Source organism: Phocoena phocoena, chromosome 1 (genome assembly GCF_963924675.1).
Source record: "Phocoena phocoena chromosome 1, mPhoPho1.1, whole genome shotgun sequence".
Taxonomy (NCBI): domain Eukaryota; kingdom Metazoa; phylum Chordata; class Mammalia; order Artiodactyla; family Phocoenidae; genus Phocoena; species Phocoena phocoena.
In genome coordinates, this window is record NC_089219.1 from 15,033,945 (window position 1) to 15,057,360 (window position 23,416).

General features: G+C 54.7%; 2 protein-coding genes across 2 annotated transcripts in view; one reads left to right on the top strand and one right to left on the bottom strand.

Moving 5' to 3' along the window:
• Positions 1 to 322: 322 nt before the first annotated feature.
• On the top strand, positions 323 to 11,465 carry HTR6 (5-hydroxytryptamine receptor 6). Its single transcript, XM_065894267.1, has 3 exons — positions 323 to 1,036; positions 10,665 to 10,823; positions 11,016 to 11,465. The coding sequence occupies exons 1-3, from the start codon at positions 323 to 325 to the stop codon at positions 11,463 to 11,465; spliced, it is 1,323 nt and encodes a 440-aa protein (XP_065750339.1).
• A 2,884-nt stretch (positions 11,466 to 14,349) lies between these two features.
• Positions 14,350 to 23,416, bottom strand: part of TMCO4 (transmembrane and coiled-coil domains 4) — a 75,791-nt gene continuing 66,724 nt past the window's right edge. Inside the window, exons 12-13 of the mRNA XM_065873985.1 lie at positions 21,677 to 21,794; positions 14,350 to 14,763 (exon numbers count right to left, since the gene is read on the bottom strand). Coding sequence (XP_065730057.1) covers positions 14,350 to 14,763; positions 21,677 to 21,794 — 532 coding nt within the window. The remainder of the gene's footprint in view (positions 14,764 to 21,676; positions 21,795 to 23,416) is intronic.

Sequence of the window (23,416 nt, forward strand, 5' to 3'; positions counted from 1 at the left end):
TCCTCCTGACTTTCGGCCCTCTCCTTCTGGAGGGCTCAGCTCATCAGGTGCCTCCTCCCAGACTTCTTACCGGTTTGCTCCAGGTGTCCCTACATCACACCCGAGGACGCCCAAAGGCCCCCTCTCCATCCTCCTCGGGTTGCTGCCCCTTGACCCAGAGCCCCATTCATACCTTCCCACCTGCGGCCCCGGGGGGTGGTCTGTTCTCACCGACTACGCCCATCCAGCCTCTGCACCTGCAGGTCCCTCTCTCCGTCTTCCCGCCCACCCTACCTAGTCCTCCGGACCCCTTTCGGGCCTCACGTCCTCGCCCTCCGCCCTCATGGTCCCAGAGCAGGGCCCCGCCAACAACAGCACCCTGGACTGGGAGTCGGGGCCGCCATCGGAGCCGGGGGGCAGCGGCTGGGTGGCGGCCGCGCTGTGTGTGGTCATCACGCTGACGGCGGCGGCCAACTCGCTGCTCATCGCGCTTATCTGCACGCAGCCCACGCTGCGCAACACGTCCAACTTCTTCCTGGTGTCGCTCTTTACGTCGGACCTGATGGTGGGGCTGGTGGTGATGCCGCCGGCCATGCTGAATGCGTTGTACGGGCGCTGGGTGCTGGCGCGGGGCCTCTGCCTGCTCTGGGCCGCCTTCGACGTGATGTGCTGCAGCGCCTCCATCCTCAACCTCTGTCTGATCAGCCTGGACCGCTACCTGCTCATCCTCTCGCCGCTGCGCTACAAGCTGCGCATGACGCCCCCGCGCGCTCTGGCGCTGGTCCTGAGCGCCTGGGGCCTGGCCGCGCTCGCCTCCTTCCTGCCCCTGCTGCTGGGATGGCACGAGTTGGGCCGCGCGCGGGCGCCCGCCCCGGGGCAGTGCCGCCTGCTGGCCAGCCTGCCCTTCGTCCTGGTGGCGTCGGGCCTCACCTTCTTCCTGCCCTCGGGCGCCATCTGCTTCACCTACTGCAGGATCCTGCTGGCCGCCCGCAAGCAGGCCGTGCAGGTGGCCTCCCTCACCACCGGCATGGCCGTCCAGGCCTTGGAGACGCTGCAGGTACCCGGGGCGCGCAGGGAGACCCGGGCTTGTGGGATGGAGAAGAATCAGCAGCCATTGGGTGCCCACTAGGCATCCGCCACGTAATATACAATTGCTGACGACCTCCGATTGGTCATTCCCAGTTCCCACCTTCCTTCTGAACTCCAGACTCAATGTCCAGCTGTCCACAGACGCTCCAGGATGTGGGGCAGTCTTCTCGAAGGTAACATGTGCAACAGGGAATTCAGGGGGTCCCAACTCTCCCCACCTGCTCGTCCCCCCGTCGTCCCCATCGTGGCAAATGGCACCATCATGGCATCGCACGCCAGAAACTTAGGAACAATTTCTCTCCCTCATGCTCATGGGATTCATCTGCAAGGCCTGTTGGTGCTGCCTCTAAACATGTGTCACCTCCAATGCCACCTTCCCGATCCAAGCCACCATTGCTTCTTACCTGGGAGCCTTTGATAGTCTCCTGCTGGCTCCCCCTGCCTCCACGCCAGACCCCCTCCTATCCATTTTCTGCACAAAGAAAAGCAGAAGCGTGATCACCTCACCCCCTTGCTACAAACCCTTCAGTGGCTCCCCATTGCTCTCAAGATAAAGGGGAGACCTGTGTCAGGATCTGGCCTCGGGATCCGGTCCTGACCACCTCCCCAGCTGCACCTCTTCCCCTCCCTGCCCCTTTCTCTGCAGCAGTCCTGTGGACCTACTGACACTCCTGGTAGGCACCAGACTGACTCTGTGCCCAGGTCTTTGCACTGGCTGTGCCCTCTGCCTGGAATGTTCTTCCCCTGGAGCCGCCCTTGCCTGACTGAGACTCTTCTTCAGCTCACAGGTCACCCCTTCCCAGAGGCCCTCCCTGACCACACTGTCTGCAGACCTCCCTGCCCTCCCCCACCCTTTTATTCTTGATCCCGATGCCCAGTTTATTTGTTGATCTGTTCACTGTCTCCCCCACTGGAGTGTAAGCTCCCACGAGGGCTGGGTGTATCTGAGTGAGTTTTGATCTCCACTGTGCGTAGTAGGTGCTCACTGGTTACCTGTGAATGGGGTCGGCGCTCTTTGCTCAAGATCTGCAGTGCCTAGAGTGGAGTGGGTCACGCGGTACCCGAGTCTTATTGCTCACGCCAAGGGATGGGACTTTAGACTGATCAGGCCTGAGCCCTAGAGAATTAGGTCACAGGCCCCCAAGAAGATCCCAGATGGGCTCTCCAGTGTCATCTTGGTGTAGCCTCAGGTGGAGGAGGTGCCTGCAGGATGGGAGCTACCTTGGGCGGGGGGGTCACTGGATAGATGGGGGCTGAGAGGCCAACACCCTGGTCGGCAGCCCCCGCAGAGCGGCTTAGCCGTGTCATCCCAGCAGTGAGGCCCATCGAGTAGGAGGACAGGGTCTTGGGTGGACAGGAGGTCCTGGCTGCGGCCCTGCTCTCTCTCCCATCTGTGCTCACTGGAGAATGTTCTTGAGTCTCACCAGGTGGCTGTGACCCTGACTCGGTTCTGCAGCTGTAGGGCAGCTGCCCTGGGCCATCCATCTCTCTCCCTGGGTTCCTGTAAAGGAGCGTTTCCCAGACGTCAGGCGTTGGAGAACTGCCTTGTGGTATCTGCCTTGCTACCCCTCCACCCACCCTCACACATGCCTCAAGGCTCTGCATCCGTATGTACTTTGCATTTCCCTGGAGACATCTCATTTATCTTCTTACTTCCATGAACTTATTTAGAAAGAAAACTTCTTTTCTCTTCCCGAAACGGACAGTCAGTATCCTGGCCATTGAGGTTACTAAAGCCCAGCTTGGATGTGGCTGGAGATGCTGAGCCTGAGGCCGGCTTTCTCTTTGTTAGACGTTGGAGGGATGTTAAAGACACAGTACCATTGACACGAGACTTTCTCTTGATGTAACCGGAAGAGCTGGGAGGGAACTGTAAAGGCCTATGTTCCCACTCTGTGACTCAGTTATTTTATAGGGTGTCCATTTACTACTCAAGGGTATCTCCAATTCTCACACTCTGGGGAGCTCTGCCCCAGTGACTAAGGAGGTGAGAAGTTGGCCAGCCTCGGTCTGGATTCTCGGTTCTAGCAGTGTCTGTGATGCATAGATTTTCTTTCCATGAAGCTAACTGGCCAGGATTGTACCTGAGACTGCGGCCTCAGCACCTGGGCAGGTGTCCCCCGAATGCTAACAGCTGCAGCTCCACAGCCTTTGAGCGCTCTCTCTACCTGCCGGGCACTGAGCTAAGTGAATCCCCCGAACACCCAACGGGGCAAGTAATCATCATCCCTGTTTGACATCTGGGGAAACCGAGGACCGGTGACGCCCAGGGTTGCACAGCTGGTTAGTGAGGTTCCAGCTCAGGTCTGGCTGATGCCAACGCCTGGATCTGAGTGTCGTGCTGCCTGTGGGCAGTGACATGCTCTTAAAACATTGACCTCAGGGACGCCACCCGGTGTGAGACCCTCCACGCCACCGGCTGTGCCTTCTCAGTCTCCTCTACTGGGTCCTCCTGCTTCTCCACCATCCGAGGCATCCCCCGGCCTCAGTCCTCTGACCTCCTTGCTCTTTTCCCACATTCACTCAGTGAGCTGGTCTCGTGCCATGACCAGAAGTGCCACCTCCCCACTGATGACTTCCAGCCTGGGCCACTTACTTACCACTGCCCGCAACAGAACTCCGGATTTTCCAGGCTCCAGACATAGTCTCTCCCTTATCTTCCTCATGTCGACTAACTAATATGAGTTGCTCAGGCCAGGGACCTTGGAGGCAGCCTGGATGCCTCTCTTTTTCTCACACTGCACACCCAGCATGCTTTCTGCTTTCAAGACACTTCTCATGTCTCGGTTGCCTCCCTTGGTCCCCTGGGCTTCTGATGCCTGGGTTATTGCAGTGATCACCCACTGGCTTCCTAAGCCCATCCTTGCTCCCTTTTGATCTTACACAGCAGCCACAACGATCCCTTTAAAATGCAGGTCCTGGGAATTCCCTGGCGGTCCAGCGGTTAGGACTTGGCACTTCTACCGCAAGCTGTGAGGCATGGCCAAAAAAAAAAAATGCAGGCCCTGTTATGTCATTCCTCTGCTCCTTCTCTGGCCTCCTTTCCTTCCACCACCCTCCACACTCCTTCTATTTCAGTTCCCCTGGCCCCCTTGTTATTCCTTGAGCAGACCAAGCACACTTCTGCCTCAGGACCTTTGCACTTGCTGCTCCCCCTGCCTGAAGTGCCGTTTCCTCACATCTCCGCATGGTTCTCCCCCTAGCTTCCATCACTTTCTTCTGTCCTCTGCTTGGCTGTCTTCCCTAATCACTTCGTCAAGAGTAGTAACGGCCATACTTGTCCAGATCCCACCCAGTCCTAATTTCCTAAGTTATTCTCAGCAACAAATACCACCGCCTGACATATTATATACTTTCCCACTTACTGTTTGACTGTTTATTTCCTCCTACTGGAATGTAAGTTCTATGAGGGTGAGGACTTATCTCGATTGCTATATTCCCAGAACCTAGAACAGTGCCTGGCGTGTCGTGAGTGGTCAGTGCACAGTGATGAGAGAAATGAAATGCACAACAGTGCTCCACAGAGCCAGGGGTTCAATCCCAACTCACATCTCTCCCTGTTCTCCCACTGTTAGAAGCAGTTCTTGTAGCTGATGAATCCTGCACTTTTTAGTACATTGATTGATTCACTTCCTTGGTACTGTGTTGCTGTGTTGAGTACCTCCCTTGTGCTGTGGTTGCAGGGATGAGTGGGTCTGAGAAGATCCTGCCCTGTTGGAATCTACTTTCTAGCTGGAGAGAGAGACACTGATCACGAAACCCTATCATGATGAGGGTTCTGGAGCTTAGAAGAAGGGTGCCTCCGCCAGTAAACATTCAGGGTCTATTACTCCCTGTGCATACGTTTGCAAACTGAAGCAAGGAAGTCACGAAACCAAAGGTTGGGAGGAGTCTTCATGGGTCATTTAGCTGTGGCAGAATGACCCGCAGCCTCTCAAGCCAGCAACGTGTTTGTGCAAATTCTTCCTACTTTCTGGAAAGCCTTTTCTCTTTATTTGAATGAGACAGTGTCAGACTCTCCCATTGCCGTTGCTTCCAAACCCACTCAGATCCTAAGTAAGCCTTCTGTAGGGCAATTTTTCCTTGTTGCCTGGAGAATTGCCTGCATTTGGGGAATTTGCTTCTGGGATGCTGCCTCTACTCTGGCCTCCTGGATTGTGACCCACTTCCCCCTCCCAAGCTGGCCTGCCCCAGAGTCCAGCAGCATCCAGCCTGGGGACGGAGGCGTTCTCAGTGCCTGGACCTAAAGGAACTAATGAGAATGAACAGAACTTGGGGGTGTGTTAGGCCCCTTTCCTCCTCTTTCCAGCCCCACTGAACCCTTAGCTCCTTCTCCGATCCAGCCTCTACCTTCCCCACAGAGGGAAGGGGGCTGGGCACCAGTCCCTGGAGTCCTGGCTCTTCAGGGGTTTCCGACAAGGGAGCTGAGCTGGCTGGAGCATCTTTCTATGCCTCTGTCCACCACATCTGCCTATTGATGTGAATGGCCTTTTAAAAAGCCACTGGTTGGCTCAGCGGTTTCAGACAGGTCTTCCCAGCCCCAGGGGCTATAAGAAAGAGTTCTGCTTAGAGGCCAGGCAGGGCATATGGGCTGGGGCTGGAGAGAAGGGTGTGAGAGGTGGTGGTGGTGCCAGAGTGAGATGCCTCCAGGGCAGGAGTGTGTGTGTGTGTGTGTGTGTGTGTGTGAAAGGTGGGTGCCCATGTGGGGATGGGACGCATCCTCGGGGGATTCCAGAGGGACCAGTGTGGGTGCTCAGCTTGCTGGGGAGCAGCAGTGGGAGGCTGAGCTGGGAGTTCCTACGTTCTTAGTCTCTTTCTCTCTCTGCCAGAATTCCTGTGTCTCTGTGGTCAAAACCCTTTCCCTATCCTCTTCCTCTGCACCGCATCTTTTCCCCTTCTCTATCCCCCCTCCCTCCGTTCTAGCTCACCCATCCCTTCCTTCTGCACCCCATATCTTCCTTCTCTCCCTCAATTTCTCCTCCTTTTTCTCCTCCCCCAGCTTTTTCACCCTCCATCCCCCAGCTGTGCATCATTCTGTCCTAGTGATCCATCTTCCCTTCCATCTCTGCTTCCTCCTCAGAGGAGGCTGTGATCACAGAAATATCTTGGAGGGGGAGGAGGGGGCTGAGTGGGAGGCAGAGGAGCAGAGGAGCAGAGCCGAGCATGACAGCCTTTGCTGCTGCTCAGAACGAGGTTGCCTGGTGCAGCTGGGGCAGGGCACAGGAGCTTGCGTGTCTGGCTGAGCACGGGTTCAAATCCTGCCTCTTTCCCGTCGCAGCTGGATGACTTTGGATGAGTCACTCACCTCCGTCTATCTCAGGGGTAATGCTATTTATCATTTGAGGCTGTTTGAAGAATCAATGAGATGATATATATAAACCTGGCACATAGTAGGTGCTTGACAAACGTTAATTCCTATCCTTTCCTCTTGATGGTAAAAATGCACGGTTCTGGGGGAGCTCACCCCTTTGAGATTTTCTAGGGGGAAAAATCACCCTCGCTGCCATCAGCAGCCTCATCACCATTATGAAGGAGCCGAGGTGAACACAAATAACGATAAACGACAACAAGGTAACAATCACATGGTACTTACTGTGTGCCAGGCACTGTTCGAGTAACTTGCTATTATCTTATTTAACCCTTACTACAACCCTACGAGGTAGATGCCATTGTAATTGCCATTTTACAGATGAGAAAGCTGAGGCATAGAGAGGTAAAGTACCTTGCTTAAGTTCACTCAGCTAGTTTGTAACAGAGCCATGATTTAAACCAGGCAGTCTGGCTCCAGGGTCTATCCTATTACCCTCACACTATGATTAGTTGATCGTACACATTTGAAATTACACGAGGGAATACGTAAGTACACTTTAAAATGAAAATTCGTCAATAACGATAAAATAAAAGACCTCTCTGACCTCATCCAATCACCTCCCACTCCTACGTCTCTCAATGTCTTTCCAGTTCTTTTTCCATATTTGTTTATGTACCTAAAGAAACTTAGTGCTTTGCTTTGTGTATTTTTTTAAACAAAGGGAATCATGCTGTATCTCTTGTTTGTACAACTTGCCGTTATCACTTGATAATGTGTCATGGAGATCCTTCCATTTGATCAATTCATTCTTTCAAACATCTGTGTTGCATTCTATAGTGGTAATGTACCGGGGTTTATTTAACCACTCACCTTTTGATGGACTTTTGGGCTGTTTCCAATTTTTTTCCTATCACGAATGGTGCTGTGGTACACACTCTTGTCCAAGCCAAGTGTAGAGACACAGGTATGGGTTTTTATGGACATAAGGACCTGTAAGCGGACTTGCCTCCTGGAAGGGCACTGCCAAATTGTCCTCCAGTAGCTGCCCTCTGACAGTGACAAATGCCACAGACATGTATAAGGGACATGCAAACAACAGAACGTGCCACGGGGCCATGAGGTGGCTACAGGGCAGAGAGAAGTGGGAAGGGTGAGGCTGGCATCAGCCAGAACCCAGAGCGTGGCCTGGCGGTTGCCATTGGCTTCTGCTCCATGAGGGACTCTCAGTGACGGTGGTGGGGTTTTACTTGGGGGTGCCATCCTCCAAAATGGAAACGGCCTGGTGAAGTGCAGTTTCTGGAGCCAGAGATGACTTTGATTCCCTAACTCAGCACTTGTCTGCTGTGTGACTCCTGGAAAGTTATTTTGCCTCTCTGAACCTCATCTGCAAGATGGAGATTATAATACCTTCCTCCCATAAAGACTCAGTGGCAGAATGAACATCAACTGCTGATGCATAGTAAGTGCTCAGTAAGTGGAGATGATCATTTGGGGTCACTGGTACTTTTGTTTGAGGCTTTGTACTGGCGTAATGTGACCTTGGGAAGGTTCCCCCACCATCTCTGAGCCTCAATTCCTTCTCTCTTCCCTCTTGCTTGTGTTCTTGGGCCAACTTTTCGGGGAGAAGAGGAGAAAGAGAAGTACAGGTTTGTTCCTAGGAAGACGAGAGAGGGACTCTCAGACCATGGTTAGTCCTTCGGGATCATCCTCCCCTGATGACTGCCCCCAAAATGTCTCCCTGAGTACCTTGGTACCCTAGTGCCCTAGAGCTCTAGCAAGATCACAGCTGTCTTTTGCCCCCTCCCCAGGTCTCCAGGGGCCAGGGGGTACCCGTGTGGCTAGGGCTTTCTGGAGACGGTGTCTCCCTCTTCCCCATATGTCTGTCCCCACTGGTGGCAGCAATTCAAAGTCACGGCAGATCCTAGGAGATTCTTTTGGGGAAGCAGGAGCCTCTCCCTCCAGGTTGAACAGGTTGGCCCACGGGAGCCATATAGAGTTCACTCTGGAGAAGAGAAAATGAGAAGGAGAGAGAAAAGCAGATCCTCTTTTTCTTCCTTGCTATAGCATAGTGGCTCAGAGCATTTGTCCTGACATCTGTGCTGCTTTGGAAAGCTCGAGCTGCTGGCAGAAAAACAGGGCTCCTGAAGGTGCTAAAAACTCCCCCAACCTCGTATACTGCTGAATCGACATCAGGGCTGCTATGTATTTACACTTACTCTGTGTCAGGCACTGTGCGTGCATGTATATCCACAGGTTCAAAGCAACTCCGTAAGGTGAGTATTTTCTCCCATTTTACACATGTGGAAGCAGAGACTGTCAAGATCACAGGGCGAGTAAGTGGTAGAGGCATGGTTTGAAGCCAGATCACTTGTCTTAAAACAAGCTCTTGCCTCTGCACAATGCTGCCCCACCAAGACAGAGGGGAGAACTCAAGGGCCTCTTTTAGGCTGCTCTGGGTGTCTTTGATATTTGTCTAACCAGATTTCACTTGGAGAAACACATCGAAGGGTGGGAGTTGCAGTGTGCCTGTCTCCCCTCTCCTGCCACTGCCATTCCAGACCCTATAGAAAGATATTGTAGGGACGCAGCTGGGTTTTCAGCACCATGGACAGTAACCAAGCCTGGCTACCCTGAGGAGGCGGGGAGAGAAAAAGGGCTGGGAGGGGGACGGGGTAGGGGGTTCGGCTTTGGTGCTCGAAGGGCTGACACAACTTGCCTTTGCCTCCTCCACCCCATTTTCGCCTGGGAATCTGGTTCCCTTCCTGCCTCCTTCTCTTTCATCTTCCCATACCCAAACTATCTTTGGTTGCCTCAAGAGCTAAGCTGGGCTCTCATGCAGTTTAGGAAATGTTGGGGGGAAAACCCCTGGCTTTCAAAGCCCAGGTATATTCCCAGGCAGCCCACATGCCCCTTCGTAATTCAATAAGTTGTGCGCACCTCTGCATACCAGTATTTACTTAAAACTTGTCAATACAGGTGGCTCTTGCCTTGTGGAAAGCTGATATATGAAAATCCAAATTGATTACAATACATGGTTCAGAGGAGGGCTTCACATTCCAGCTTTCATGGACCCCTAGGGGTTTCATGGATGGACTTCACAGTGGTCTCTGAACCCTCTGGACATGGGGGAACTTTTTTCTGTGTGTGTGTGTGTGTATTTATAAAATTTTATAAGCCTTTTGTTTTCTGAGGAGTGGTTTTGTAGATTTCATTAGCATCTCAATGGACTCACAAAGTTGAAAAAATTAAGAGAACCTCTGGGCTAATGGGTCATCTGGGATCAGAGAGCCTTTTGAACGTTTTGGGACGCCTGCGCTCCCACTTGTAAAGTCACATTCTAACCCCTCGTGCCGTGTTCCCCATGGAGCAGCTCCTAGCTTCTTCCTCCTCCTCTCCCCTGGTTCCCGCTCACGGAGTCCACGTGTGCGAATGGAGATGTCTGTCACTCCACAGTGAAATCTGCGTGTAAAATGCCAAGGTTGCTTGCATCCCTAGTAATTTATACAGATTTAATTGTACACGTTTGTTTTGGGCACATATTTTCAAAAATGCACTTTATTTTGTGGAGTCTGGGAGTAGTGGTGCAGACAAAACCATCACTCCAACATACGAAGAGAATCCATAGGCAAAGAGATTGCCAAGCCCTGGACAGCAACTGTCCTCTTTTGTCAAGTACTGTTCAATTGTGGCTAATTCTTGTAGTGCCAAAGTGCAGTGCAGGACAACACTGCCCCAAACACAAATCCAACAGTTCGGAAGACCCACACGCCTTGCAAAGGACAACATTTGACACTGGCCAACACACATGACCATGAGCCCCAGCACCTAGGAAATCTCACTGTACTTTCTAGAGCTCCTCGTGAAGCGCTGGGTCAGGGTCATAGCTTGGTGCAGGACCAGGACCAAGGCTCCATCTATTTCTGGAATCAGGGCTCAGTCTGGTGCTGAAATTGGGCTCAGTCTGGTCCGGGGTTGAGGCTCAGTTTGAGATCTTGTTTATGTAGGGCTCAACCTACGGTAGGCATCAGGGGCTCAGGGCCATGAGTAGGGCTTAGCTTACTGCTGATGTCAGGGCTCAGTCTGAAGCCAAGATCAAGGTTCGGTCGGGAGTCAGGGTCAGGCCTCAGCTAGGACTGCAATTGGAGCTCATTCAAGGGTCAGGGCTCAGTTTAATACTGGTACTAGGGCTCAGTCTAGAATTAGGAGTAAGGCTCAGTCTGTGGCTGGGAATAGGGTCAGACTGGGGCGCATTCTTCACTAAATCACGTGGCTTTCCTTTCCTCAGGTGCCCAGGACCCCGTGCCCCGGGGTGGAGTCGGCTGACAGCAGGCGTCTAGCCACCAAGCACAGCAGGAAGGCCTTGAAGGCCAGCCTGACACTGGGCGTCCTGCTGGGCATGTTCTTTGTGACCTGGCTGCCCTTCTTTGTGGTCAACATAGCCCAGGTAATGCTACCACAAGGGGCAGGTGAGTCCACGCCTGGTTGGGGAGGCCCTGAGCCCTACCCCTGCCCAGACCCGGGGAGGGAGGAGGGCGGGCTGCCTCTCCATGTGTTTATGTGTCTGTCCCATCCGTGCTGGGCGGGGTGGCCTGCGTCCCTCCTCCAGGACCAGGCATGACGTGCCCCATCCCTCCAGGCCGTGTGCGACTGCATCTCCCCGGGGCTCTTTGATGTCCTCACATGGCTGGGTTACTGCAACAGCACCATGAACCCCATCATCTACCCGCTCTTCATGCGGGACTTCAAGCGGGCCCTGGGCAGGTTCCTGCCGTGTCCCCACTGCCCCCGGGAGCGCCAGCCCAGTCTTGCCTCGCCCTCCGTGCGTACCTCTCACAGCGGCCCACGGCCGGGCCTGAGCCTGCAGCACGTGCTGCCACTGCCCCTGCTGCCGAACTCGGACTCGGACTCGGACCCGGGCTCGGGGGGCTCCTCGGGCCTGCAGCTCACGGCCCAGCTGCTGCTGCCTGGAGAGGCCACCCGGGACCCCCCGCCGCCTGCCGGGACCACTACCGCAGTTAGCTTCTTCAGCGTTGATCCCGCGGAGCCTGAGCTACAGCTGCATCCGCTTGGTCCCCCGAGGAACTGATGCAGGCTTGGAGAGCTGGACCGGATGGGACCAAGTCCCTGAGGCCCTGGGCCAGCTCTTGGCTAAAACCAGGATGCTCCAGGTCTCCCGGGAGCCCGCTGAGCTCCAGGGGGCTGCACGGAGCCAGCTCCCTGTGCCCACTCCAGGCCTCCTACCTGGAGGGCTAGTTGCTGGCTCGGTACAGTTTTCTCCAGGATGCCCCACTGTTGAGTGTAACTTGTGGATGTGTGTAGAGCAAGGCTGGGGGACTCCAGGGAGTGGGGTAAGGACCTCTTGGCCCAGATTAGGATGAAGACAACCATCTCCTTTGCACGTGTCTGTCAGACTGCGTGGGAGGGACACCTCTGTCTGCAGAGGCAGCTTGGCGCTGGGCCAAATTCCTCGGTCCTCCAAGTGTGGTCCGTGGGCCACCGCCTCAGCTCCCGGGAGCCTGTTAGAAACGCACACCTGTGCCCCACCCCGACCTGGTGTTCAGCAGGTGGATCCTGTGCACATTATGGTTTGAGATGTGCTGGTTCAGGTGATCTTTAACCCCGAGAATGGTTTGCTAGACCGTTTTTGGACCAGTCAGGTTCTCAGGATACACCTGCCCGCACACAAAGCATCTGAGCCTGGGAGTCAGGCAAGCCTACGTGTGAACCTCTGCTTCACCACCTACCAGTCCTCGTACAAGTTACTTAACCCCTCTGAGCCTATTACTCCACGTGCAAAATGGGAGTAACGATGCCTGCTTCATAGGGTGTCTTCAGCGTTAGGATACTGCACACAGAATGCCCGGCACTCGGCAGGTGGTCGGCTGGTGGTCCCTGCTGTTACAGCTCCTGGCCATCCAGTCCCTTGGCCTCTGGCTGAGGGCCAGGAAGGGCTCTTTGTTCCCACTGTTCTTCCACCTTCCTCCTCGTCTTCAGCCCCGGCCCAGATCTCACAGCCTGGCTCGCTCTGGAAGCTGGGTAGGGCCCCCACCCCAGCTCCCAGGCGGCTGCACTGCGTCTCCTGGAGCCGAAGGGAGAGCTGGTGGCTTCTGCTCAGCGCCAGGAATGGTGTTCCTCTAGCCTGGACTTCCTTGGGCCTAGAAGGGAACCAGCTGGTGGGAACAGAACCAGCCCTTGACCACCTCCTTCTGGCCTTCCCAGGGCTCAGTGGGAGTGGTGGCCATCGGGTCAGCAGAGTTGTAGAGCTGTCCCTGGTGTGGGTTGGTGCCCTCGGGCAGGCAGGTGGACCCTGGCACAGGGGCCTGCTTTTTTCTGACGGGGGAACTCTTGGTTCCCAAAGCTTACCTACTTTAGGTTTCTTTTTAGTCAGAGGTTTTTCTTACTCTGCTTCCCACCTCCAAGTTCCATCCACCCAAACTCCCAGGAGCCTCCACTGGCGGCCTGGAGCTCTCCTTGGTGCTGAGTAGACTCAATTCTGGCCATGCCGCAGGCTGTAGAGGGGCTCTGGTGCTTACTGGGGCTCCCCCTCTACCCCCAGGCCTGCCCCAGTGGACTCTCAATAAACACTAGCTGAGGCGGTGACCGTGGTGTGAACTGAATTCGCTTGAGGGGCCACTCAGGCTGTAGAAGCAGCTGGTGAAGTGGGAAGAGACTCTGGGTGCAGGTGTCCTGGGTTCTGGTCCAGACTCTGCCCTGAGTTTGCTTTGGGACCTCAGCAACGTCATGTCCTCTCTCGGGGCCTCAGTTTTCCGTGGGTGACATGAGCTGTTTGGATTAACAGCAGTAGGAGTTCTGTAAATATTTTTTGAAACAAATACACGTACCCCTGAGGACCAATTTGGCTCCAACACTCTAATTCCCCTGCCTCTCCCCACTCCTCGCTGCCTCCCCTGAGCTTGTCAATATTTTCTCTGCCGGGGCCTTGGTTTCCCCATCTGCACGATGCGGGGGGGGATTATCTCTGGCCCGCTCATTCAGAGACAGTGGGAGGACCAAAGGGGATGGTTCCAGGGATGCAGATCCAGTGGCTAAGAGCTTGGGCTCTAGAGGCCGACTGACTGGAGCTTGAGACTGACCACCTGTGTGATCTTGGGTAGCTTACCTAACCTCTCTGGTCTGCAAGTGAAAATGAAGATAATAATAGAACCTACCTCATAGGGTTGTTGTGAGGGTCAACTGAGACAATCCAGGTAAGCACCCTGTACACAGTAAATACCTGATAAATGGTAGCTGTTATTATTATTTATTATTAGAATCATCACACCTCTGTCTCTGCTGTAGGAAATCCCCACCTAACTCATTCTCGTCACAGGCCCAGTCCACACTGCCTGCTGATCCAGCATTTTTTCACCACGTTCTGTAATTGTTCTGTAACAGTTATATCCAGGGCCACTACGTGGCATAACTTTGGGGGGCGCCCTTCACATCACGTCTTTATGATGCTGCCCCTGCAGTTGTGTGGTGCACAGCCTGTACAGTTGCACGTGGCAGATCTCATCGGATCTCCCAAGAGCAGAGAGAATAAGCTGCTTGTCCCACTTGTACCTGCTCTGTAGGTGTGGCAGTGGTGCCTGTGGGCGAATGGGTCGGCAGACACCAGGCTCTTGAGGCTGGGGAGCGTGGCTGGGTGGGAGCCTCAGGCTCCACAGAGCTCCTGAGCCACCTGATGGGCAACCAGACCCTACAGCTCTGACCCGAAGCACAGGAGGCCCACGGCTGGTCTAGTCCTGGGGCTCTACACTGTGCTTGGTTGACTCTGCAGAGCTCTAGCCTTGCTTCCTTGGGGAGGGGACGGTGTCTTCTTACAATCCCCCTCCTTCCAGTAGCAATGTCTTCAATTTAGGAAAGACAGTGGTGGAAATTCTGCATCTCCAGAGCTCATGTGAGGGACCCGGTGGAGTGGGGTAAGAGAGCACTGCATATAGAAATCTGGGAGAATGACTCTTCCGGGGTCAGTCCAGCCCTGGGCAGGACCCCTGTGTCTCGCTGGCACAGTCGGGGCAGCCCAGTGGGTTGGGGCCCATGCCATGGCTGCAGACAGGGGGGCTCTCAGCAGGGCTGGCAGCAGCAGGAAGAGAGGCCCCTTCAGACTGGTCCAGTCTCACTGGCACTTGGGCTTGGCTGGGGTCAAGAGATGTGGCTGCTTTGGGGGTGTCTCCCAAGGGGGATGTGGGACCTTGGGTTTGCCCATCCTGGTTGGTGGTCTTATCCGATGAGGAGGGCGCTGCTGCCTGGCGAGGCTCCTCTTGGGGCAGGCTGCCTGGGGCCAGCAAGAGCCCCTTCTCGTCCCAGCCTGGCTTGGTGTGGATGCCCACGGCCTTCAGGATGACGTCCATCTGCTTGGCGTAGTCCAAGTGGCCGCTGACCTGCAGGAGGACAGTGAGTGAGGACCACGGGTGGTGGGCAGACCCCAGTCCTCCCCAGGGCTCCTGGGCCTCTCCCTCCGCATCTTCACCAACCAGTCACCAATGCCATGACTCCAACCCTCAATGATTCTCAAGTCCAGAGTGGGTGGGAAGCCTCTGGGTTCAAAGCTGCTCTAAAATTTCTTAACTAAAGACGAAGGAAGCTTCTCTACAGAATCTGGGTCCTCTGGGGGCAGGAAAGATCCTCCTGTTACAGCTGGAGTGGAAGTTCCCGTTCTCTGCCTGCAGCTTTAGGTTACAGTGGAAGGGCTCTGTGGATCACCAGCTGTGGGACCTTGGACAAGACCCTGTATGCCTCTGACCTCCATTTGCCTCAGCTGTAAAATGGGGACAGTAAGAGTAGTTACATCAGAGCGTTCCTCCAGGACAAAGCCCCCAAATCTAAAATAGAACTATGGCTAGAAAGATTGCCAGGTACTTTCTACAATTCACTCTCCCCCTTTCCCTTGGTCATAAGAACTCCAGTTTACAGCTGGGTACATTCTCCAGCCTCCCTTGTTGCCAAGTGTACTGTGGTGATGAGTTCTGGCCAATGAGATGAAGCAGCAGTGTTATGCGGTGCTCCTTGGAATTCTCTTTAAAAGGGGGAGTGCTTCGCTTTTACCCCTATTTCCTCTTTCCTGCTGGCTGGAATTCAGACAGGATGGCCAGAGCTGTGGCAGCCACCATGAGCCATGAGTTGGCTCACTAAGGATGGCAGAATAGCAAGACAGGGAATTTTGGCCCCTGAAAGCTATAGAGCCACCAGCCCTGAACTGCCTCTTCTAGCCTTTGCCTATGGGACAGCATCACCTCTTGTGTGTTTAAGCCACTTCATCTGGGCCTTTATTATGGATGGAACCTTCACTAAGACAAGGGTCAAGAACTCAGAAGTGCCCACCCCCTTCTTGAGAGAAGAGAGACTCCCCTATTTTTGTGTCGGCACATATCAGTGACTGAAAAATAGGGGCGTGATTGGAGTGCCCGATGCCTAACTGAAAATGGACGATGGTCGACACACAGTAGGTCCTTAATACATTGTAGGAAATGAGTTTATTGAATATACTCCTTTGACAGGTACTGGCTGCTAATTGGAGGTGAAGAAATTGAGGCAGAGAGGTAAAGTGACCTGCCCAAGGTCACCCAGGTGTCAGAGCTGGGGTCTGAATCCAGCCCTGTTCACTTCATAGAAGATCAGGTGTGTGGTGGGGAAGACTTTAGAAATCATTTTCATTTTACAGATGAGAAAAGAGAAACCCAGAGAGGGGTGGTGGTTTGCTTAACGACACACAGCACGTGAAAAGCACAGCCGTGTGCTGTGCTTGAGACGCTGAGAGCAGAGGCTGCTTCGCTCAAATCTCCTCCCTGAGATGGAGCCTTGCGCTCTCCCCATCCAGCCTAGGGTGCCTGCTTTCGTGCCAAAGGCAAGCACAAGACAGAACAGTCCTTCAAGGCTGAAGGGGAAGGTTTTTGTCTAAAAAGGAGACAGGAAAGCACGGGGGAGGCTTGTGCTGGGGAGCTTAGGAAGCAACACAAAGGCTCGGGTGCTAACACCTGCATTTCCATTCGAATCACAAATCACACCGGGTTATTCCAGTGACTTTGCAAGAACACAAAAGACAATTCCCTGTACAGTTTTGTTATTTTCTCATTACCTGCTTACTTCTCGTTCTTTTCTTTACAACCACTTTTAAAGAGTGTTCAGTGAAAACACACACACGCATACACACAGAAGAGGCTTTTCAGATCCCTGGGTTCAGGGTGGAGGTCAAGGTAGGGCAGCATCTTTCCATAGCGGGTGGACATTAGTGGCTGCATGGCACTAGAAAGAACCTAAGTTTGGAATCAGAGACACGGGGGTTCCAGACTTGGCTCTGTCTCTTTCTAGTAACTGGGTGAGTCTGTACAACGTCCTGAGACCCAGCTTCCCTGTCTGTAAAATGAGGATCATGACACGTCATACCTTGAATGTCTGCGATGAGAGCTCCAAGGGCCTGGGACTTTGTGGGAACTATTCTGTTCCATATATGACCCCAAACACTTTTATAGGGACATTACACAATTAGGGTGAGTGATACCCATCGCATGGGGTTGGTGGGAAGAAATAATACAAACCACAAGGCACAGCACCTGGTACACAGTAGGTGCTCCATAAATATGAGTTCCTTTTAATTTAATTTTCTTGGAAGGAGGGATAGAAGGTAGGGAGTGAGCTAGGCAGATCCATTCAGGAACCCAAAACGGCTGCTGAAGCTCTAGCCATCACATCTGAATTCGGGCCAGCAGTAACCTAGACAAACAAGGATGACCTCCCTATACCCAAACCCACAGGGACAAACAAGGATGACCTCCCTATACCTTTCTAATGTTGGTGAAGGGCTGGTACTCGGGCTGGGTGGAGGCAGGCAGGACAGGAAGGGAGGGAGGTGTTCACGGCTACTGGCTACAGCTGATTCCAGATGGAAATTCCACTGTGCAGCTGCCCTCGAATGCAGAGCTCTGGACCTTCTTGGCTACAAGTTGGTCCAGGTCTCAGCCAAGCCTAGTCCCTGATCTGCCATTCTGCAAAGACCCAGAGGCAGAACTGGCTGGCAGAGTTCCAATTGTACAGGTAGCCAGAGGGATGGGAGAGCAGGAGTGAGGTGGATGGGAAAAGAATCCCTTCTGAGCAGTGGAACATTCTGGCGTGGCTGATGTTGGATAAAGATTTCAGCCCAAGACCATCTCCCTGGCTGTCTAGACGGAAATCTGCCACCTGTCCGGATGTGCTGGATGTCCCTGGTGCTGTGAAGCCTCCCTGACCTTCCCACGCTGGTTACGGACCCTTCCTGGGGCTCCCCTGCGACGGCACTCACTACACACCATCGTCTTCATCTGCTCGCATCTGTCTGTGTTCTGACAGACCGTGTGACCTGAGGAGGTGCACACCTCTAACTCACCTCTACTCCCCGCACACAGCCCTGTACGCTGTGGGTGCTCAGGGTAACCAGATCCACACAGGATGAATGGGCCTCAGCGCTTCTGGTTTCCTGCTTTGCAAGACACCTTGACTTACCCAAACCAAAGCTGCTGCCACCCGTCTCTGCCTGGTCAACAATTCCCAAGCCTATAAGGCCCCCTGGGGTTCCTTTACCTCTTGGGCCTCAGTTTCCTCCTCTGTAAGATGGGGCTAATAAAGATATGTACACCATACACCGTGTGGGCTGGCTGTGAGGATTCAACGAGATAATACACGTCACAGGCTTATTGGCCTAGAGTTGGAGGTCACTGACTGGAAGCCACAGAGGTGCGTGAATGCAGACAGTGTGAAGAGCCCAGGCTCTGAGGTAGGTTCCCTAGTTCATCTGGCTCTGCCACTCACATGCAGTGTCCCTTCCTGCGGCCTCAGTTTCTATACCTGTACAATGGGGTTATTATCCCTACTTCATGGCACAGCTATGGGGATCAAGTGACATAAGGTCTCTAAACCATGCAGAGCAGTGTCTGGCACACTGGCTATTGTTGTTATTATTCCTGAATGTCTATTGTGTGCCAAGCCCTGTGCTAAGCTCTAGAAGCCAGCTGGCGTTCTTTTGGGACATCAAGACTCCAGAGACTCTGGGCTGGGTCTCTGCCCCCACAAGAAACCTCGTGACGTGGCCCCCGGGGTGGCAGAAACCCCCACCCGCTGCAACCCAGTCCTCACACAGGAGAGCCTGAAAGGTGGGCAGGCAGCCTGGCCTTTGTCTGCTCCATTCACCAGAGATGCCCTCTGCCTGCGACAGGGCCTGCCCCTGGCTCACTCCTGCTCAGGCTTGTCCTGAGATCAGGAGCCACCGCAGACCACGTTTGTGTCCCCGTGGCTGACGCTGGGATGACGCTCAGAGGGCTCTGCCCACGTCAGCCCGGCAGGGAGAAGGAAATTCTCCTGTAGAAGGTCCTGTAGGTTTCTGCTCCGAGCACGGGGCAGCCAGTGCTTCGCAACAGCAGTCACGAGGACTCTTTTGCCAGCAACCTCTCTTCCAGCAAGAATTTTCAAGGAAAAGAGGAGGGCAGCACAAAGGCAATGCTAATTACCTCTAATTACCCAGAAGAGGAAAGCGCTGCTTTTTGTGATGTGCTCCTAATGCGATAAAGAGCTGTTGTTAGGCAGGAGCTGGGAAGCTGCCGTGACGGCAGTCTGAGTGGGGAGAGGAGTCTCTGAAGCTGTGGTCCCAGAGGCAGAACTGAAGGTGGACACAGGGGCAGGAGACGTGGGAACCAGCATTAAACGAGGGCCTACTGTGCACCAACCATCTCGCATGTGCCCTGCAAGACAGGTGATATCTCTTGTTTCTAGGATGAGGAAACCGAGGCACAGAGAGGTTCAGTCACTGGCCTAAGGTCACACAGCCAGTATACCAGTGGCAGAGCCCGGATTCTAAGCCAGGCCTCTCCGGCACCAAAGGCTGTGCTCTTCCCACTGTATCCCATTCAGGGGCTTCCCAGGGCAGAAACTATCTTTCAAGGGCTTTGAAGCATTTAAAGGAAATTTTCATTTGAAAGGAACGTTCAGCCGTTCCTTTTCACATTTGATTCTTGTGGCAGAGAAAGACCCCTGGAGTGGTGAGGTATCAAGTCGCTTCTCCCCTTCACCCCATCAGGGTATAGGGACCCTCAAGCAGGACAGAGACCCCTGGACATGGGCCAGGAGGCATCACTGAGTCCTGCTGTTTCCTGGTCTTGTTACCCAGCTTTCCTCACTCCCACAGGGAGGTGTACAGCACAGGCTCTGGACCTGGTTTCAGAGACCAGATCTATGACTCTCTGGCTACACTGAATCTATTCTCTCAAGCCTCAGTTTTCCAGTCTGTGACTTGGGGATGCCCAATACCCACTGTACGGGATTGCTGTGAGATTGACATCGCGTGAAGCAAGTCTATCAGGGATAAAGATGATCTATGGAGATGGCTCTAGGGCTTGAAGTTCATGTCTGTCCTGGGAAGACTGCCTCTTGAATTAGGAGTGATAAGTCTCATGGGTGGTTGAGTCTAGAAACACTTCTTATTCTTGGACCAATACCAGCCCCCAAAGCTGCCGGTCAGGAAGGCCGGGACTGCTTCACTCGTGTTGTCTGGTGGGTCAGGACTTGTGAGCTAGGGCCCTGGGAGTCTGGGGGAGTGAAGATATAAGCCAGGACAAATTGGCCCCAGTGACATGGTGGCAGGCTGGGTGGGAGGCCCAGGAGACCTCGGGGCAAGGTCACGGCCCACGAGCTTCAGTGGCAGCAGTGCCTGATGACGTCTGGTTTTAAGTTTTTGCGCTAGAATCCCCCGCGCTCTCTTCAACCCTCAGTCAAGTTTCAATACGCATGCAACCCAGCATTAGCTGTGCTGGTGGGGGTGGGTCAGGGTGCCCGGCTTCCCCTACCACGAGGTGCAGTGTGTGTGCGTGCGTGCGCGTGCGTGTGTGCATGCGTGTGTGTGCGTGCATGTGTGCGTGCGTGCGTGTGTGCGTGCGTGTGTGTGTGTCGTTGGGCCAGGCTGCTGTTGAAGCTGAAGGGAGAAGCCAGGGTCCTCCGGGGTGCCCCTCCCCAGGGGAGTTTTCAGATGCCCAGGGAGGGGCCTGGACTGTCTGCTCTCAGGTAGGATGGTGCGGCTGGCTCAAATTACTTATGTGGCACCTGGGGAAATTGGGTTACGCTCAGGAAATGCTTGGTACTCGATAAATGGCAGCCGGCAACGTAATAATTGGAAAACAAGGTTCCTGTTCCCGTGAACCCTGCAACCCAGGAATTTTCACTGGCTGAGTTTGCCTGGGGACATAACTGCAGCTCAGTATATCCTCATCCTCCTGGCAGCTGGCACCTCTCCCACTGGTTCTCACATCTACCCAACCTGGGGCGATGCCCACTGGCTTCAGTCCTGCTCAGCCCTGTCCGTGCTCTGTGACCCTGGGCAAGTCCCTCAGCCTCTCAAAGCCTCAGGGTCCTCATCTGTACAGTGGGGATACGGATACTGCAAAAGGTTTAGGGCAGAGCTGGGCATCAAGTGAGTGTCCACACATGAAGCTATTATTAACTCCCTATGACAGACATATGATGGGTGGACGAGGTTCCTTCAAACCCACAAGATGGCTCTAGAAACTCAAATTAGGTTTGTGTAGCTGCTGGGGTGGGCTCCCTCGCATTGCATTCCATTCCCAGCAAGAATTCTTTTCATTGTCTGCCCTGCCTAGTCTGAGATGTGTAAGAATCCTTGGGGAGTATGTTTAAAATGCAGACTTTCAGGCTCCAGCTCCTAGAGACTGATTTAGGAGGTCTGGGCAGTGGGGCTCGATCTGCATTTTAAATAAACTCTCCAGATGATTCCAAGGTGGGGGACCTGGGAACACACTTTCCCTGCTCTGTATTCCACAGTTTCACAGCCTGGAAGTTGGGTGCTTCTGCTCTGGTCCAGCCTGAATGCCTCCACTTGTGTCCTCTGGTTGTTTTCGTTACTTCCAGGAGAAATAGACTGTCCTGACTAGTAATGTCGGCTGGGGGAGTGAGTGGGGGCAGTGGGAGGAGGAGTGGGGAGGCGTAGTGGGAGGGCAGTAATATAGGGGCAAGAGCATGGGCTCTGGAGGTTCAAATCCAGGCTATTAGTTGCTAGTTGTGTGATGGGAACTTTTCTAGGTCTCAGTTTCCTAATCTGTGAAATGGGGATAATAGTGCCCGCCCCAGAGGCCTGGGGACAATGCCCCAGCACAAGGATGGTGCCCGTGAACAGGAGTTGCCTCTTCCCAAGTGAATTCTCATGACCTCCCTCCTCTGGGGTGGACTGAGCCCGGGCCAGTGTCCCTGGGACCTGGGTTGCTGGGCTGGAGTAACGAAGTGCCCACCCCTCCAGCCCCAGGAGAGACCGGTGATACTCACCATGGAGGACAGGTCCACGTTCTCCACCCTCTTGTCCTGCAGCAGCACGGGCTGCAGGCCGGCCACTCGGAGCTTCACGGAGGACGTGCGGTAGACAAAGCTCAAAAGCCAGTCCCCACTGTGGGCGGAGAGGACGGAGTGAGAAGGGGCGGACGTCAGCCTCAGGAGGGCCCTGCCTCGCCCCGGGGGAGCCTGGTGGGACGGGAGCTTCTGTGGGAAACCAGGGCCCCGCTGCACTGGTGTATCATGGTGGGAGCTGCAGCCACTAGCATTTTGGGAGCATTGCCCAGGGCGTGGCAGCTCCAGGGAGGCTGCTTTGTTTCCTGCTGGGCCCCCAGAGTAGAGAACAGCGCTGGCCTGGTGGGCAATAGACGAGTATCTGTTGAGTGAGTGAATGAGGAAGCTGGATGAAGTTCTCCACAGTCTGCATGTGGCTGGGTGAGCTGCTCTCAGCTGGGGAGGGTTTCCAGTTCCCAGGGTGGGGGGTGGAGGCTGGTCCAGGGCTCCCTGGGAGACGCAAGAAAGGCAGCAGGGCGTCTGCCTGGGGGGAGAGGATCACGGGGAGCTGGGGCCACCATGCTCTGTGGCTTGGAACTCTGGGTCTGGGCCCCCATCTGTCTTTGAGCCGGAGGGACCAGCTGTGCTTTCTGAGACAGGCCTGGCCCAGCCTGCAGCTCTCCCTGCCCTCAGCCACCTAGGAGGTGAGCGCGGCCCCCCGAGGCAGGTCACACCCCTGGAACACTCCTCCACTCTCATGGCTGCTGTGAACACCACGCCCTGCCCCCTGCCCCCACCCAGACATAAACCCTGCACTCTGGCGAGGAGATAACCCCGGACACTCTGTGGCCCGATTCTTCAGGTACACCGAGCACTGTCCACGGGAGACGTGGTCTGTGGGGTCCACGGGACAGCCTTGTCCCTCGAACCCCTGTGCCCTGTCCGGGGTGAAGCTGGGCCCCTCCCTCAGCAAGTCCATGCACATGGACGCCTCTGCTCCCCCTCTGCCTCCAGGGCTGAGACCCCACTTAGCACACTGGGCGTCTTTTGTTTAGACCGAGTCCAACTCCGGTTGCAGGGCCACTTGAGCCCATCGTTTTTGTGCGCTTGTGTGAAAGAAGGGCCCTCCCTCCCCGCGTGTGCAGGGGAATGTGCTGAGGGTCAGGAGTCCCCAGCCTGCCCGCGTGACCCTCTGTGCCCACAGGCGAGGCCCGAAAGCTGTCTGGGACCCAGGGTGTTGTGGGCTCTCCAGGCCTGACCCTCTGGGATCTCTGGCCACATGGGTGCCTGTGTGGTTACCACCCTGGAAGCCTCTAGAAGGCTGGGGTCCAGAATTGAGGGGCTCTCAACAGACCTTCCTGCTGTGCCCCACCCCGAGCTCATCAGCCTGTGACTCCTTCTCTGAATCGTCCACCAGGTCCCTCGAGCAGAAGCCAGCAAAGCCATGTCCTAGGCCTCCCTTCCCGCCATGGTCAACTTATCACGGAATCCTGCAGATTTGTACTACCTGCCCCTACTCCCCACTCCCCCAAAACCCATCCCTTCTGTTCCAGCCCTGCGATCAGGCAACTCCCCGCCCAGCCCCCCACGGACAAAAGGAACGGCCTCTTCCTCGCTCCTGGCCTCACCTCTCTCCAGCCACTGGAGTCTTCAACTCTCATCCGACCATGGCCCTCTCCTCTCAGAAGCCAACCTTGACTCTCCACTACCCACAGGTCTTCTCTTCTAGAAAACTCCCTAACT